Source organism: Lepisosteus oculatus, chromosome 3, assembly GCF_040954835.1.
Source record: "Lepisosteus oculatus isolate fLepOcu1 chromosome 3, fLepOcu1.hap2, whole genome shotgun sequence".
Classification (NCBI taxonomy): domain Eukaryota; kingdom Metazoa; phylum Chordata; class Actinopteri; order Semionotiformes; family Lepisosteidae; genus Lepisosteus; species Lepisosteus oculatus.
The window spans coordinates 42980276-42999336 of NC_090698.1; the positions used below are offsets into that span (position 1 = coordinate 42980276).

The 19061-nt window shown below is 36.9% G+C and overlaps 2 protein-coding genes across 5 annotated transcripts in view; both read right to left on the reverse strand.

Moving 5' to 3' along the window:
* Positions 1-7015: 7015 nt before the first annotated feature.
* On the reverse strand, positions 7016-13598 carry f2r (coagulation factor II (thrombin) receptor). Of its 3 annotated transcripts, none has more exons than XM_069187183.1 (2): positions 13502-13598; positions 7016-9690 (listed from the first exon to the last, which is right to left on the reverse strand). In XM_069187183.1, exons 1-2 carry the CDS (start codon positions 13587-13589, stop codon positions 8531-8533), a joined length of 1248 nt encoding a protein of 415 aa, XP_069043284.1. In that variant the 5' UTR covers positions 13590-13598; the 3' UTR covers positions 7016-8530. The 3 variants fall into 3 exon arrangements, with proteins under 3 accessions (XP_069043284.1, XP_015221167.1, XP_069043285.1); XM_015365681.2 differs by having other exon boundaries at positions 13188-13552; XM_069187184.1 differs by lacking the exon at positions 13502-13598 and adding an exon at positions 12081-12304.
* A 2736-nt stretch (positions 13599-16334) lies between these two features.
* iqgap2 (IQ motif containing GTPase activating protein 2) overlaps positions 16335-19061 on the reverse strand; it is a 112745-nt gene continuing 110018 nt past the window's right edge. For both annotated transcript variants that reach the window (XM_069187186.1, XM_069187187.1), the window contains exons 37-38: positions 17786-17894; positions 16335-17484 (exon numbers count right to left, since the gene is read on the reverse strand). In XM_069187186.1, coding sequence (XP_069043287.1) covers positions 17371-17484; positions 17786-17894 — 223 coding nt within the window. In that variant the 3' untranslated portion in view covers positions 16335-17370. The remainder of the gene's footprint in view (positions 17485-17785; positions 17895-19061) is intronic.

The following is a 19061-nucleotide window of genomic DNA, read 5'->3' on the forward strand; positions in this document are numbered from 1 at the left end:
TTTATGTTAAAAGACGAACACTTACAGTACAGTATGTGACTTGTGTTTTGAAACACTGCAATTGTATGAGCTATTTGTTAAGTATGCAAACTGTCTGGATGTTTTATCACATTCTTCCCTTTTATAGTTGTTTTCTTTTTTTGTTGTTTGTACATAGTTCATATTTTCTCATTTCATGTTTAATATGGAAAAACTGGGTGTTTTTCTCATGCTCCCCTTCTTCTCACGCTTCCCCCACACTTTTTGGTGGCACAGCCCAGATCCCAGGAATAACAAAAAGTGAGTCTTTGGAATGTAATGTGACAAGAATACGTGATTGGCAGCATCTTAGCATACCATGGAAAAAACATGGAAAAATTTGTTTATTTTCTACAAAATATGAAAACGTGTTGTGACCCTTGTCCGCCTAGGAAGGGAAGAGGTCTATGTATGGCTTTTTTTGAGCCATAAATTGTGAGATCCCATGCCATTTTGTACACAGCTTGCCCCCAAAGCCAACCCCCCCCCACCTCCCACAGTGAAGGCTTGTATTTTTACTCTACACTGTATGTATCCATACAATGCTGAAATCATATGAAAAAGATGGGTGGGAGACAAGGAGACACAATTCTGTTAAATCAGGCCTGCCTCCTCAATTACAGCATTTTACACATAATAATAATAATTAATAATAATTGCTTACACTTATATAGCGCTTTTCTGGACACTCCATTCAAAGCACTTTAAAGGTAATGGGGACTCCCCTCCACCACCACCAATATGCAGCATCCACCTGGATGATGCGACAGCAGCCACAGTGCGCCAGAACGCTCACCACACATCAGCTCCCACTGGGGAGGAGAGCAGAGTAATGAAGCCAATTCATAGATGGGGATTATAAGGAAGCCATCATTGGTAAGGGCCAATAGGAAATTTGGCCAGGACACTGGGGTTACATCCCTACTCTTTTCGAGAAACGCTCTGGGAGTTTTAATGACCACAGAGAGTCAGGACCTCAGTTTTATGTCTCATTTGAAAGGACGGTGCCTGTTTACAGTATAGTGTTCCCGTCACTATACTGGGGCATTAGGACCCACATGGACCACAGGGTGAGCACCCCCTGCTGGCCCCACTAACACCTCTTCCAGCAGCAACCTTAGTTTTTCCCAGGAGGTCTTTCATCCAGGTACAGGCCAGGCTCACACCTGCTTAGCTTCAGTGGGTTGCCAGTTGTGAGTTGCAGGGTGATATGGCTGCTGGCTCATAATATGAACATCCAATCAGGAAGAGGTCCCAGAGAACTAGAAACTACTGAAGGTGGAATGATACAGTATTCCTCTGTCGAAGTACAATAATTCACCTACAATGTGTTGAGTGCATTGCGAACAACCTTCTTTTATTTGAGCTGTATTATGTACATCAGTTTGTACTTAACATAGTTCTGTGTAGGCTATAGCAACAGGGGTATTCAACTTTATTTCCCAATAGCCCTCTTCAAAACTTAATCAACTGCTCCACCTCCTGGTTAAATTTTGAGCAGTGATAAAAAGGCAATGCGGATGTTCAGAACATTAATTTCTAGGGCTTATTATTGTTTAATTAACTTTATCACATTGATATCATTGTCAAACAAAATACCCTTATTTTAATAAACATTTTTCTCAAGTTAAACATTTCAAATGAAGCCTCAAATGGCATTAATTTATACTGTATACCTTCTTAAAAAATTCATCTACGGTAAGTAAAGGCTTGCAGCATCAAAAAGAGTGAGGGTGTTACTCCAGTGTCCTGGAAAAATGTCCCCTTACCTTTACCAATCATAGCCCCCTAATAATGTCTGTCTATGAATTGGCTTCTCCCCACTAATACGTGATGTGTGGTGAGCATACTGGTGGACTATGGCTGCCCTCGCATCATCCAGGTGGGTGCTACACATTGGTGGTAGTGGAGGGGAGTCCCCATTACCTGTAAAGTGCTTTTAGTAAAGTGTCCAGAAAAGAGCCATATACTTTAAGTGTAAGACATTAATTATTTCAAGCTTGAGATGCAAGACCAGGCTCAAAAATGATACCAAGATTCCTGATGTAAGTACTGGTTTGAAAACCTTTAATAGTAAAATTAGACCTGACACAGATGCATTAACACAGAATTAATACAAATTCTGTTCAGAAGTAGAAACAAATGCTGCATCCATTTTTAATATCTACAGTAAGTATGACAAAGCAGATAGTTCATATAAATAGATAAAATCTAGTTGTGCAATTATTAATTTGGGTGTTAATGGCATTGAAATTAAAACCGATACAATATCAATGAAGACTTGAATCCAAGGGTCCATATCCATCCATTCATCTGGCTGATTTTTAAGTGTAAGGAATTATTTTATTATTATAACTGTCACTATTTTGGCATGGCCAGGTCCAGAATTGAACATGGGGCACACAGAGCAATGGTAACCACTGTGTCACCACGCTGCTGCCTTCCAAACGTAACATATAGCTACTAAAACGAAAAGGACCAAGACCCAAGCCCTGCAGGACACTAGGTGTGACCCACTTTTTCAAGGAGAAGCAATGCCTCAATTGAATACATTGTTTTTAAGCTTTTTTTAATAACTAAAATGTTGAAAGCAGTTTTGGTTAGACCAATAAATCTCTCTAATCTATTCAGCATGATGGTATGGACATTAGAAGTCATAGTAAACCAGTAATGGTCAAGAGCTGTTTCAGTGCTATGCATTGTTTTGAACCCAGACTGAAATGACTCATGCTGCTCATCTGCAGATAAGCACAGTCCAAAGACATACTGGTAGGTTAGTTGACTTCTGGGGAAATCTTTTAACTGTACAGCCTGTCCTAGAATCTTTAAATTCTACAAATCTGCAATTAAATTTATAAACTAGATATTGGATTGTAACAACTGTGTTTGAGTTGTTAAAGTTGTTAACATTTAACTTCTTAATTGCAAGAGGACCAAGACAGAGTCAGATGTTTCAATTTAGAATTGAAAAAAATAATAATCTATTGGACTTGTCAATAGCCAATCGAAGAGTGGCATTCCAAGAGTTATAAGATTCTTATAGTATACAGAACATCCTGCCTTACAGCTGTCACAGGTTTACTGTAAGATTATGTTGCTTGAAGGCAAGTAAATTAACAGACAAGCTGATATTCCTCCAGTTCACTCTAGCCTGGGTCCATGAGATTTCATGGAGGATAACTCCAGAAGTGAGGTGAGAAGAAGAAATGAGGCCTCTCTAGTTTTTATCCACAACTAAACATGCCACCAAGGGGAGAAATATGAACCATAATGGAGTCTTCACTAGTTACAGTGGTGCTAGAAAGTTTGTGAACCCTTTAGAATGTTCTGAATTTCTGCTTAAATATGACCTTAAATGTGATCAGATCTAGGTCATAAAAATCGATAAAGAGAACCCAATAAAACAAATAACACACACAAAAGGATATACTTTTTCATTCATTTTTTGATCAAAATGATCCAACATTAAATGTCTTTGTCGGAAAAGGTATGTGAACCTATGGTTTTAGTAACTGATCACATTTTAGGTTACATTTATGCAGAAATTCAGAAAATTCTAAAGTGTCACGAACATTTCTAGCACCACTGTAGCTGAGGGGCAGTTGCAGGAGAATTTAAAATGGATTGGGGAAAAATACATCTGAATTACTAGACCTGCTGCAGCAAAACCCAATAGTTTGTGCATAGATACCAGAACCTCTTCTTTATCTGGACTATCTAATAGGTTATTGAATGTGCAGGTTTCTAACAAGCAGATGACACTTCACTTTTCTAATACTTGTTTCACTTACAGTAAAAAGTATTTTTACTTTTAAAATACTATAAATACTATATTTATAAATTTTATAAACCTGTAATTTGAATAAATAATTAAGCATCTAATCTGCTTACAACATGAATATTCATTTGATTTCAGCCTTGTGTAACTTTTGAAAGAACATACAGTGCTTTTTTTCAATTGTTGTCATATGAGTGCAAAATCAAAATTATCAGAGCCAGTTATGTACTGTATTTGCTACTACTAATGTTAACCTCACATTTATTAGAAATGCCATACAGTGTCTCTGTTATTATACTGGGGTATTAGGACCCACACAGACCGCAAAGTGAGCACTCCCTACTGGTCCCACTAACACCTCTCCTAGCAGCAACCTTAGTTTTTCCCAGGAGTTCTCCCATCCAGGCACTGGCCAGGCTCATATCCACTTAGCTTCAATGGATTACCAGTTGTGAGTTGCAGGCCAATATAGCTGCTGCCTATGGCTTTTGCTTGAAATGCCGTTACATATTTTTTTGCATTTTCATAATGTGAGTGTCTCAGTTTTTTATCTTGACTGACAAAGAAGAGTAATGCATGCTTTTGTCTCCTCCAGGTTAGAAGTTATTGCAATGTAATGCTTGCTTGTGTATTCACACATATTCATTACCCAGCTGAGTTGAATTGGAACTGAAACTAGCAAGCATTTCTCTCCTGTTTTAGCCTCACTATGCCTGAAAGACAGACACTTAAGTTCAATGACTCTAGGGATCTGAGCCCATAAATAACTCATGAGGACGGTTACTTAAGCAGCAGGAGATTTTATTTTGGAGACATAGGAGAGCTAATAAGAACAGACCTTCTTCAACTAAACACTCCAACAGCCACCCCTAACGTCCTCATTATATCCCCAATTATCAGCATGCAATCCCTTTTTATATATTACTCTCATGTGAGAATATGCACTTCAAAACCTTTAACCAATAATCAATTAGCATTTAAACTACCAGAGCTCATTTAAACTAGTTACCAGAGTTAGAGGGCCTTTGGCGTCCTTGTGTGGCAGCTCATCTACTACTGCAGTCCTTCCGCGGTCCTGCCACACACGTTGCATTTCAGAGTAAGAGTCTAGCTAATGCTTCCTACTGTACCTTTAAGGGATGTACGAACATAAAGTTCACTTTCTAGCTTAATTGGTTTGTTAGTAGTTCATTGATCCGAACATCCCATTCAGCTCTGCATACTCTGGCCTTCTTTCAGTTCCCAAAAACAGTCTCCAAGCACTAGGAGATAGAACTATGTGTTCTGTCACTCCAAATTGTGGAACAGTCTTCCACCCTGATTAGATCTTGCAAGTGATGCAGCACTTTCCAATTCTGTCTTAAAATTTACTTTTACACACCCTGTTAATTCCATTAGGTTCTGGCTCTTTGATGATGATAATAATAATAATATAATAATAATCATCATCATCATCATCCTTGATTGTGGTCTGTGCCGCCTACTTCATCACTTTTAATAACCTGTCAAACAAAAGTGAAGATACTAGAAATGCATCAGATTAGTTATTGAAACTACAGGTACTCCTATTAACCCATTAAGTATTTTTATACTTTTTGCTTTTTTCATGCTTTATGTATTTTTATGCTTAAAACATTTTTCTTGATTATCCAATCCAAATATTGAGTGAAGATGGTTCCTTCTGGTTTGTTTTTCTAGCCTTTTCTGGGGGAGAGATTCTTTACCATTATCTGAATCAAAGCTTTCTGCAGCACTGCTTTTGTTTATTCCTGTTTATAGACCCTTCCTTGATTCTTTCGGTCTTATCTGATTGTACCATCCCTTTGGCCTCTAGAGTAATCCTAGAAATTCTAAGGTTTCCCCTGGGATTCCGAAGATTCCAAAATGGTAGTCCAGCCCATGGGCTGGGAACATCTGTTAATTGTCGTACTTTTCTAGGCATCAGGCATACAGAGTAAACCCTTTTCCCATAGAATAGAAATGAACTAATACAGTATGTGCATCTCTGAGTTCTATTTGATGTATTTTACACATTGCTGTAGTAGCACAGGAATAAGTCTGATGCAAAATCATTCTACTCATTATTTTGTCAAATTTCTGGTTTTCTGAGATCATATTTTCCTGAAGGAGGGTGGTGCAGTGGTTAGCGCTGATGCCTCACAGTGCTGGGACACTGGGTTTAATCCTAGGAAATTCTATGTTTTCCCTGTGTTTGGTGTAGATTTCCTCTGGTTGCCCTGGTTTTCTCCCGCAGTCCAAAGACAATTAAGTTTAATGGAAAACTAGTCTTGGTGTGTCTGTGCCAGTTTATGCCCTGTGCTGGCCCAGGGTGCCATGTGCCCATTGTTTGCCAGGATAGGCCCCCGGCTCCCCAGCCACTCTGAACTGGATGAAGCAGTTAAAAAATGGATGGATGGAAGTCTGAAGAGACATCTCCATTAGTGAAAAAGATTGAAAACTTTGTTCTTTGTTTACAAAAAGTTCAGATGACTATAAGTATATAGTGATATAGTACATAGTAAATATAGTAATCATATTTTGAAAGACAACAAAACAGAAGTGAGTGAGAAGGTTTTCTAGCTTCAGGAAGCTTCATCGACCTGTTTTCCATTTTTATGGTACAGATCTTACAGTGCTCATAACAGTCAGCATAGGTTGAGAGAGTGATACAACTCTCACCGATAAAAGTGAAAGTTCACAGATGCTAGTAAAGTCAGAAGAGTCTCACCAAACCAGTATATATGGTTCTTGGGCATTTGTGCTACCACTGCTTAGTGCAGTCTCATCAGTCTGCCAGTGACACGGACGTGCCAGATGAAAATTCCTTTTTTTTCAGACGGAGCCTTTGTGCAGTCCCATTTGATACATTCCGGTGAAGTCCTGTATATCTATCATAACACATTACATCTTGTGACTATGTAACTAGAAGAGAAACACAGAGGATCAAGCCGAATATTATTCAATTACTGTTTTTAGGGTGGCCATACTGTATGTGGATGAGACTGCTGAATCCACCTACAGACTGCACTGTAGACATCTATTATCTCTTAGAATTGTAAAAAAAGATATAAAATCATTTACAATGCTGTACATTGTGCAATTTTCCTTCTGTTCTTTTGTGATTTACTGTATTTATACATTTACTGTATATTATTTTAATTATATATCACATGAAAGTAATTCTCCATAGGAATCCAACATCATTCCCCAACACCACAATTAAATATGTCGTTTTTATTAAGACCACATCATACACTAAAAACAATCAGTTTATAAGAATACAAAGATTTGGCTTGAGAGAAGTATACTGTAGATACAGTATGTTACCATACAACTGCTCAAGGAAATTTACAATTGAAATATTGTAAGGATATACAGTACATGAAAAATCTGTGTATTAAATATAAGATTAAAAGTAACAGAACAGGTTTTAAAAATACCGCACAAAGAATTGTATTACAATACAACAAATGTTAAGAAAAAGAAACTAGCAGGTCATGTTGGAACACATCAACCCCAAAAAATATTTTGGTAGCTGAAAACAAAATTTGATTGTTTTATCTAGTGTTCACAAGACAAATATCTTGTGATAACAAATATCCTATTTCCAAAATTAACAGTCTAGTTTTTAAGGTCATAATACAAATTCATCTTTATCCATATTTAAATGGGAATAAAGGTATGGGAATAACTCGGTCATGATATATTTTTATCAATATTGCAATATCAATATCACTATTTTAAATGCTGGAACTTGATCAGCCCCTTGAATACAAAATGAAGATGGTTTTAACAATCAGTATTATTTGACCGCTTCTTGAAACATTAACCAAAATCACATGTGTCAAAGAATAGGTAGGTTAGTCTCAGGCCCGCCTGAGGGATACCAACCTTAGAAAGTATGTTGTAAACAATAAAAACATTTTATACACAGTATATATAAAATCACACTGGTATTTGTTTTTATCACAGTGTGATTCCATATTGACAGATATTCCAAAATCTTGATAGACACTGGAAGAAGACAATACTTGAGATATTGTTAATTAAAGCCCTCAAATGAAGTTGATCTTTACACAAATTTGGAACTGGTTCTTACTTTAGGCATGTAATAACACACATTTCATAGAAGAGTACAAAAACATAAACATAATGATAATGCTTTGATTAAAACACTGTTAAAAGTATACTTTTGAATGTGTTAATGAGCAACATTATATACAGTATCTTTACTTGGTTAATATAAATCATCAGCTAACCATTACATATACTGTACAGTATAATTATAGTAAAGGCCTACACTAGAAGTTGTGTACTCCAATCCTTGAGGGCTACAGCTTCTTTTGAATTTCATTCTACCTGGTTTTGTAATTATGTCATTGCATTACTTGTTTGCTGACACACATATCTCCTTTTCCAGGTCTGAAAATGTCAGAGAATTGAAGAGATCCATCAAACACTTTAGATTATATCACTTCAGGACAGGAGTTGATTGTCCTACACATTCACTGGCCTACACATTCAGCAGGATAACACCAACTATTTGAAGATTAATACTGTTTAGGCAAACATTTATATCAGATTTAAGTATAGAAAAATAAAATCTAGAAATATAGCTTAAAAACAAGAGTGTATCCAGCTTTGTCCTTCAAAATGTTGTCCTGTATTACTGGTAGAACATACTTACTAACTTACTAACTTTCTTGACACCGACCACCAAGCAGACATACCAGTTTAAGCCGTCAGCTTCTTATATTGGCTATTAAGCCTGGATTGGAAGGTTTCCATTTTACTGCTACTTTCAGATTGTGTATTGCTGGTCATCTCTTGATTACTCCTACACTGTAGGAGACTAATCACTTGCTTTTGGCACTGTGAAGATCCAAAATAATAAATCATAGGATCCAGACAGCAGCTCACACTGCCAATACACATGGAGAGAAGATAGGCCATGTAGGACTTATCACTGTACCCGGTGGCAAACTGCACGTAGTGAATGAGCAAAATGATGTTGGTCGGCGTGAAACAAATAACAAAAACAGCGAAGACTGTAATAGCCATGAAAATTGCTCTTGTCTTCTTGCTCCTGTTGGCAACATTGGCAGACCGGAGGCACTGAATGATACGGATGTAACAAACAATGATAAAAATCAGTGGGATGAAGAAAAAAATGGAGCAGAAAATTGGAAAGAAGTATAGGTAGTAGCCTGTAAACTTTTCGATTTCCAGCACATCATGGCAAGTGGTAATCCCCAGCTGTGGTAAAACGGCAGTCTGATCAGATAGGAGAATGGGCATGACTCCACCAATGGCAAGGAGCCACATGGCTAAAGACACAACCAGGGCATTCTGTTGGCTGCGCCAGGTGAGAGACTTCATGGGATAAACCACAGCCAGTAAGCGGTCCACACTTATACACATCATAAGGAGAATAGAGCAGTACATGTTGCAGTAGAAGGCAGAAGTTACTATGCGGCACATTGTAGGTCCGTATCCCCAGTTATTGCCATTGAAATGGTAAGAAATCTTAAACGGAAGGAGAAGGACAAACAGCAAGTCGGCAACTGCCAGATTCAGCATGTATATGACTGCTGGCTTCTTCGGACGAATTTTCAAGATGAACATGATGACTGCAATGGCATTCAGGGGACAGCTGATGATGAACACCAGTGTATAAACAGTAGGGATAAAAACCGTCATTAAAGGTCCAGTGAGAAATCGTGTGGCCTCTTGCGACAGCTTTTTGTGGGATCTGGTATGAGGGTGGATGTCTTTTTCAGGTTCTTCAAATCCAGATCCACTTCCATCCCCGCCGTTAACATCTAAGTAAGTAAAGTCTATAGGTTCATAGGTTGCTTTGAGATCAACCAGGGAGAAACCTCTTGCGATGCTTCCTGAAATGGAAGAATAAAAGTTATGGAACCACAGGGTTTTTTTCTATGGTTAATCAAAATAAATAGAAACATTAAATAAAGCGGGGAGCTACCTCAGAGTGTTTGCTACAAGATAGAAAGAAGTGGAAAAAACAGTTTTTTCTATGTATTTAATGTGAAATTCACTTTCACTTGTTCCTTGTTGAAGTCTTTGATTGTTATTCAGAAAACTTTAGCTTGCTCAGAGATTCATTTGTACTGTATGATCAATCACAATTTAGAATGCACTCTTTGTATTTTGTAATGGGAAGATTTTAGATATGTAACAATTTCACAGAGTTCCTGTAGATGAATGCACCTCAAGGCTAATTTACAGATAATGGAACACTACACATTATTGACCTTTATTGAAGCCTCTTTCTCAGAACGCATAGAGGTAGAACTAAATTATTTCTTTCGATCAACTTTGTCCTGTTTTTGTTCCAATGGCTGTGACGATAGAAACACTTTGCATTTCTAAAACCACCTTTCTAGGTATTGGTTTTCTAGATTAAAATGTAAAAAGCAAATGAGAGGAGTAAACCACTGTAGAATGAATTGTGCTGCTTAAACAATAAGTAGAACATTATTCTAACCTCTCCAATACAGGGTCATAGGGGAGCCAGAGCCTAATCAACTAACGCAAGGCAGGATACACTTTGGATGGGATGTCAGTCCATCACAGGGCATACACAGACACAAAGACAAAAAGATGCAAACACTCACAGCAGGGCCAGTTTTCCCAGAAGACAATTAACCTACCAGTATGTCTTTGGATGGAGAAGTAAACTGGAGCATCTAGAGGAAACCCACGCAAACAAAGAGAGAACAAACAAACTCCACACAGATAGTACCCCAGGAATTGGGCCTAGGGCCCCAGCACTGTGAAGCAATGCTAACCACTGTAACACCATGTCACCCATAATTAGACAAGTCCAGAGAATTTAGTTGTGGCAGGCTGGTCTTTGAAAGGAATTTAATAGCTGCTGAAGTACAGTACCAGTAGAGGCAGGTTAAAGGTGTCTATCACTTGCAAATAGGCACAGAGGGTTGTGATGAACCCATGCATTAGCAGACAGACTGATGCTCACATTTGGTGTGAAAATGATCAGTCCATGGAGGCAGTTCAATGGTAACTTTTTTAGCTGAGAAACTAAATAATCTTTTTTTGAAGTAGTGACAGGGAGAGTGGTGGAGTGTTCTTTTATTTCCACCAGAGAGTGCTCTGTTACTATGAGTAATCTAATGGATGACAAAGTGTGTCCTGATGATGGTTACTAAGTGGATTCTTGGTTTGCTTAAGCCAATTAGTGAGGCAGTTTAAGTGTCATGATATGGAGAACAATTTGCTTTAACAGATGAGCACCTCTGAAGGCAACTAACTATACTTCTGTTGAGCTGCTGCAAACAAATCTCAATTGGAAAATGTAAGCCTACACAATACTAGGCTTACAAATACATAGCCTCAAGAAAACATGTCCAGGTTTTGCCATAACTAGCCATAGTATGCCTGATACTAAGTTTGTAATGTTTTCAATTTGACAGGTCATAATTCATAGCAAAAAATTGTCATGATGGTTTGATCTTTTCTTTTTGTCTGAGATGATGAATGTTGCAAGTCAAATTCACTTGTGGTATATTTACATATTTACATTTTGTTTGGTGCATTCATTTACCAGATGGATTTGTAAAACTGGTGATATAAATTAACTCAGACACAAACACAGATTATCTTGACTGAATAGTTAGATTCCTTGTAGTTTCTCCTCAAGGGATGGTTTTAAATCTTCAGATCTTTAAATTTGCAATGGTAACATGTTTATTCAGACCTTCTTGTCTTGTTTATACAGTTGAGGCTGAGTTAGTGAGTTTAAAAAAAGAACACCGTATAACTATATTTCAATCAATTTTTAGTTATTGTTATTTCTCAACACAAAGCTAAAAAAAGTATTTGAAGTGTCTTTGAGGATCACAAAAAAACATCAACCTTATTACAACTGAAACGATTCAAAAATGAAAAACGGTGCCCATTCTACAAAGATGGTCACACAAATTGACTGCATTATCAGGGTATTAGAAGTTTAAGGGTTTTCTCTTTATTGGTTTCTCCAGTGCTGGAATACTAGAGATCTTGCATCAAGTGTAATTTCTATTTATTTTGGCAACAATGTAGCCTGGTGTATACTGTATATCCATCCATTTGGTAATCCAATACTGGGTCACAGGGAAGCCGGAGCCTATACTCGCATGCAAAAAGTGTAAGCCAGGATACAGTCTTGGTGGGACAACAGTCTATCGCAGGTCAGACACACAGATACAGACATGCACTCACTCACACCACGGTCAATTTTCCCACAAGCCAATCAACCTACCAGTATGTTTTTGGACTGTGTGAGGAAACCTGAGTACCTGGAAAAAACCCATGTGAACAAAGGAATATCATAAAAATCACAAGAAGTGAACCCTGGGCCCCAGCACTGTGATGCAGCAATGCTTACCACAGAATCTGCCACCCCCTTAAACACCATGTATAATTTGTGTTTATTGTTTGTTTTCAATTTCTTTCATTTTCTTTGGTACTGATTTTCATTAACATTAATACTACCTTTTACCTTGAAGTTATATACAGAACTGTATTAATCAAGATGACATCATCATGAGCCTCTCCAATGCAAGGAAGCAACATTGTGGAGCAGTACTTTAGCGCTCTGGACATCTAAAATAAAAGCTGTGGGATCAAACTGCAGATAAAGATGCTGCTGTTGCTTACTTGAGTACAGTATTTAACTATATTGCTCACATTAAATACATAGATACAAAAATTGATGTAAATTTAATTTTTTTTTAATAAAATCAATAAATTCAACCAAAAATATTTTTTACCATTACCATGGCTGGATATGAGAACTATAATGTACATGAAGTTGTTGTCACATATTCAGCTATACTGTATATGTTTGTACAGCATACATAAGGCATAGTATAGTATTAATATTCATTAATACTTTTGTTGAATATATTGTTGAATTATTATACGTTGTATCAATAAACTGAATTCCATTTGAATATTTGTTTTCGGTTTTCTGTTGCAAGTTTTGTATTTACTAAGAAGTTGCGTTTCAGCTTCTTTTCAGCAGATTACATTACATTATTTGCAAAATTAAGAACTGTTGCATTCATTTAAATATTTTTCATTTATGGCACAAAATTAAAATGGACTGCAAATGAACATGTTAAAACTTTTCAAAAGAAGAGACTAACAAATACAGGAAAAAAATGGAGATACGAATAGTATGATAAATGTTTTTAAAGCAATAAACTTGATACGTTTTAGTTACATTCGGGCTCAGAATTAGAAAAGCTGTCTTAACTTTGTTTTCACTATCTCTAACATACATACTTTTGAGAACTACAGGAAAAGTATAGTTGATAAAGGGACAGAAAGAAAAAAAATAGTATTAATTAAAACTCTCACTCACCATTATGTCCTTCAGAGCAGGCACTATGCGCCATAAATAGTGTAAAAAAACTAAATAACACCAGCGCTTTTAGCCCCATCGCTGTAGTGATTGCAACTCTTGTCACCGACTCTTTTAAGTTTGGGGAAAAAATACTTCTACTCAGAGAAAATACTTGCTAATTTAAATTTTAAAGTATTTTTATATTACACGAAGCCAAGAACAATCGGTTTTATGAGGCAAAGCAAAGCAGAATACAAGATCTGGAATTCGATCCAAAAGAGAAGACAAAAAGTTCCCAGTTTTTCACCGAGTCTGAAATGTACAGAACAGACCTGTTATTCCTACGCCCTGGTACTGGCGTCTTCTTGCTCTATGGCCTGTCAAGGAATAGTTCAAACTATTAATCAGTCGGCTGCACATTTTTTTCCAGTGATGTCAGCATCCTAATTTGAGAGCTTTACCAAAGAAAGGGTTTAAGGAAGAGCAGCGCTGACAGAATTCCGGAGAGCTTTTTCTCTCAGTGATAAGAGAACAATTATCACAAAGTAGTTTTAATACAAGTACTGTACAATAAACCACTGTACATATGTATGAAGCTGTTAAATGTTTTTATTTGTCCAATATTTATTCCATTATTACACATTTAAGGAAGCCAGTCTGAAATATTTAATGAAAGAGGACCCACCTACTGTAAACTTCTATCAGTGCTATACCAAGAGCATATTTTTGAATTTTAATTACAACTTACCATTTTAAACATTTCTAAAATTTATAAAAAGTTAACAAAGCTAGATGATAAAATATCAAGACATCTGGCTTTAACTATTTCCAAATGAGATAGAACCACTCTTAAAGAGCCAGTGTCTAGACATGAGTAGGTCATGGTGAAAGGAAGTAAGTTAACATGCACACTACATTCCTTAGGTTCATTTCAGAACATAAATTGTCTCAGGGATCAAAGACAGACTGCATTTATTCATGATGTTGCCCAGTCATTGTAGTGACCAAACAAAGTTGCATATCTCTTATTTGAGTTTTTGATTAAATATGCACTGTTGGTCAAAGATATGGGATCATCTGTGGAGTATTAATGAAAAAAAAAATAAGAAAAAGTAACAGAATACAGCTTTTGCGGTCGTCTTACTGATGGGTTTTCTCACTGAAAAAAAGAACTCTTGTAATTACTTGTGCTAAGTTGTACAAACTACAGTTCACTTGCAATTAATGTTTTTTACTCTTTAAACAACACTTCTAGAGAATGTTGTTTCATCAGTCTTTTTCACTGCTCAGCTGAGTTCATCCCCTGACATTCCAGTGTGTGCTGGTGTGAGGACCCTCATTCATCACTTAGTCTGTTTAAAAACAACTGCTTTTTCTAGAAGTCATGTCCATAGTGGAGAAGTGAAAACGGAAAAATTTGACCCGTCATTAGCTCTATTGTTCTAATATTTCCAAGGTTACCTTACAATGTTGTCAATATACACTCAGAATATACATAGACACATGCTTAGAGATATTAAAAAAACAAATGCTTTTGATTCCCATTTTAATGTGTCTCAGTATATATGTCTATTATATTGTAGCACCCATGTGGGGCGCTCAACAGCTGCTCCGTCCCCTTTAGTCATGTGCACGCAGGGTGGGCTGGCAACAGTGCCTGAGGGGAGGGACTTGGGGGAACTGGTCTGTATATAAGGGGGCAGGGGCTGTGATGCGGCCTCTTCCCTCCCATGTGTGTGTTAGTGTAGGTGCAGCACTGTAACCCCTGTTCCTGTGCGTGTACCTTTCCCCGGTTCTGGTTAATAAATGTGTTGTCCAACCCCCTTTTCCTGAGTCCTACGCCTGCTCCATTCTGTACCGAACCCCACGGTGATTACAATATATATATATATCCATCCATTTTCTAACCACTTCATCCAATTCAGGGTCGTAGGGGAGCCACAGGCAGAAGGCGGGGTACCGGCCCATCCAAGGACAGACATGTACTGTACACTGTCACACCAGGGTCGGTTTTCCCACAAGCCAATCAACCTACTGTACCACTACAGTATGTTTATGGACTGTGGGAGGAAACCAGAACACCTGGAGGAAACCCATGCAAACACAGGGTAAACATTAGATAGCACTTTTCATCCCAAAAGATCCCAAGGCGCACTACATACAGGGAGAGATTCCTCGACCGCCCTCTCATCCTCACCACCAAACCTAGACAATGAGTAATGTGGGGTCAGTCTCCACAAAGTGAGGTACAGTACTTCAGTTCTTGTACTGTTCCAGTCACCATGAAAACCTGGCATCCTGCATGCTCAAGAAAAGGGGCTCTAGCAACCATGTTCTCAACCACAGAAGAGAGAGCTGCAGTGAAATAAGCTCCAGTGGTGTCCATTGTGCTTCCTCCAAGTGTGGAAGCTGGTGGGCAACAATTTCTCTACATTAAGCAATGCCATACACAGGCATCTTTTATCCCTGCCTCATTGAAGTCCTTAGGCAACCAGCTTATGGTGACGGGAGTAGGAGGCAGTTGTTGACAGAATGTTGTCAAGCAATTGGACTGGGGCAGAAACTGATTTCAGCAGCAGTAACTGTGACAGAGCTGCCCTTCTCAGGGTGCTTCCTGCTCATCCTCGTAGGGAGATGGTCAATCAAGGTACCCTAAACATGTGGCAGTAACCACCTTTATATGGCTGAGTATTGTACTTGGGCATTCAAGATTCTACAAGCCCAGAGTGGAATGAAGCCAAGACACAGAGGTAAATGTGCCAGCACTGGAGCCAAATCTTTAACTATGAAAACAGGTTTTGTGCAAATCATCCTGATGGCTATTGGCACGTTTGTAACAGATGAATGATAATCAGCATAATGTGTTTACCTATGTTTGTTCAATAAAATATCAGTGTATTTGCTACAGATAAGAACTGCCATTTTCCTGATAATTGCTTTGCAACTGTGTTGTAGTTGTACGGTAAAACTTGAAAAGTATTGTTGATGTCTAGTATAGAAATAGATTGCCAGGAAGTCCCTTAATTATCTCAATGAGATGCTAGAGCTTAAAAAAGTAATCGATATACAGACTGCTTTCCAATTTGGTTGTGGAGAAATAAAAAAGAGTTCTTGCTATCAGGATTGACAGCCTTTCAGGAATTAATGCCTCAGTAAACTTTACAGTCTCATGTAAACAAAAAGTATTTATTTGAAACCATTAAGTAAAACATTCTTTAGCCAGGAAAGAAGTGAGTCACTATGGGAGTGATCAGAGAGTGCACAATTATGAAACAAATAATATTCAAGCCCTCTTGTATTTTCCGCTAATATATCAATTCTACAAGATTAAGGACAGTAATTATTTAAAATCTGACATTTCAGCTGGCAATAACAGGACAATATAGCATAACACCCTTTGTTCGGTGCAATCGATCTGCAGATTAAACTTTAATATTTGAAAAAAGAAACCAATGGATGTCAAAACTCTCATTTATTTTAACATTAAACATGTTGTCACGTCGTACTGTTTCAATAACCAAGAAAGCTGCAGAACAACCCAGTTATTTTATAGTTTTAAAATATGCATAGACATTTGTTTTACTTTTGCGAAGTTCAAAGGCACAATTTAACACTTAAAAAGCAGAACATATCTGGGCAGATAGTAATGTTCTGTTTTACTACTAATGGCATGACACTCCGCATTCTTTAATGACGGTGAGGCAGTAGTGCATTTTACAATAAGAATTCATTCATTTTTTACATTAAGTGAAAGGAATGGTGTTGTCGCTCATATATCTTTGTATATAACATTTAATTTTTAATAATTTTAAAATATATTCCATATACAATCACCAGTAGAATAAAGAAAATAAGAAACTCTTAATCAAAGAATGTGCAGATTTTGGTTTAAATTTCACAATTGTTTCCAGTTAATTAAAAAAAAACATTACGGATTTATATTCTTTTCATTACTGACCTATGCTTTCACATGGATTCTCTCTCAAACCCATTAGCATTGCATATACTGACAACTCTTCAGTATTAAATCAATATCATGCTGAAAACCAGTTAAAGTTCTGAAAAAACATTTTCTCTGACAGAAATTAAAGAAGGCACAATCTATTCTTTTCCCCCCAACTTTTCTTTACAAATTAAACAGTAAAATATTTAAGACATAAGGTTAAATTAAACCTGGAATTGGGAAGCATAAATGAAAACATCATTTTCCATAGAACTTCTTATTCAGAAGGAATATCAGCAGGTTAACATTGACTTTAGCTTTGTCAAACATCTTCATCACTGAAACTCCTTCGTACTGCAGCTGAAGTAAATCCTAAAAATGTAAAAAGACAGCTGTTATAAACCTAGCTCATTGCTCATTCCTTTTATTAGTCTGTTTTAATTTAAGTATACCACAAAAATGCTGGATAACATTTACACAATAAATACAGAGGCTACCTTAAAATACAATTCCAAAATTGCTAGCACAGATGTCTTAGACATTAAAAACAAAATGCTATGATTACAAATGTACTGTAAGCTAATTGAATTAGCTTTGACTCCTCCTTTCAGATTCACAGCAATTCTTAAAAGGTGAAAATGCGTTTAATTTGGAATTCACTGCTATACTCTACCTGAAAATGCAGCTGGACTTTTTCCATCTCAACCCCCATAAACTTGGCTTTAACTTCGAAGTCACCAACTTCCTCAGTGGGTGAAATGTCAAACATGACATTCTTAAACCTGATAAACAATGAAAACACAGGATATTCTATTAACACTCAAAGTAACTACAGTGAAACCAACCATGCCAAGTAATATTTTTCCATTACATTGACCCCTGCAGTCTGCACCTGAAAGAACTTCACTTGCAACTTGCTTAAATATGAAAGCCTATTAAAGTGAAAGCCAAAAATTGCAATTGTGTTTTCTGTTTTGGTGTTTTCAGTAAAATGTCAGCTTTTACAGAAGAAAGGTAGTGAAGAAAGGTTTCATAGTTGGTGTTTTAAAATATAATAAGTAAAAAGTAAACCTAAAAAAACATCAATTAAAAGAAAATACTAAAGAAAAAAACAAAAGCACACAAGAAAATATCCATCAAACTCTTTTATTATCAAATAATTAATAAAAAACACTTTCATCAATGGCTATTGGTGCAGAGGTTCAGCTCCTATTTTGCAGTGATAATGCTTAAAATACATTAAATACAAAAAACTATTTCAAGACATCCAGACAGCAGCAAACTAATATAGAACAGTTAAGCTATTTTAGCATACAAATGAGTCCTGTAATCTGGCTGACTTTAATTATTTTTTATCCAATATCAAGATTGATTTATTCGTCCATTAGCCATGGCGTTCAGAATCTAATATGTGTGGTGAAGTTAAAAACCAAACAAAGACCATTAGAAAGTAGTATACAGTGTCCAGATAATTTAGAAATTACTCTAATATGCTCTGGAACTGCACTGCTTCTGTACCAAATTTTCTAATTGCATGTTCTGAAAAAAAAGGAGCCCCTTTTCGAACAGTATTTATAAAATAGATTCCAACTAAACAAGATGTTTAAAAATAACTGGCAAAATGATAAAAAGACATTTCACAAATTCACACTGCTCACAGTACACTGTTTGCAGTACTTTTTGTTGTAATACCATCCATTTGATGAAATGTCTTTTGGGACTGGGTGTGTTGTCTGCCATATGTATTCTGGTAGACCTGTGGTTTAGTAACTACAATCCAGGAACTTGGATAAAAATAGGAAATCTCAGACAATAAATGAAATAAGAAAAAGAGGCAATACTTCCCGTAATGGAAAGACCCGGCTTTGGCTTCACAAAAACCTTTAACAATGAAGCTATTTCTCATGTAAGCGAAAGGCAGTGCCCAGGGATTATGGCAGAAAGTAGTT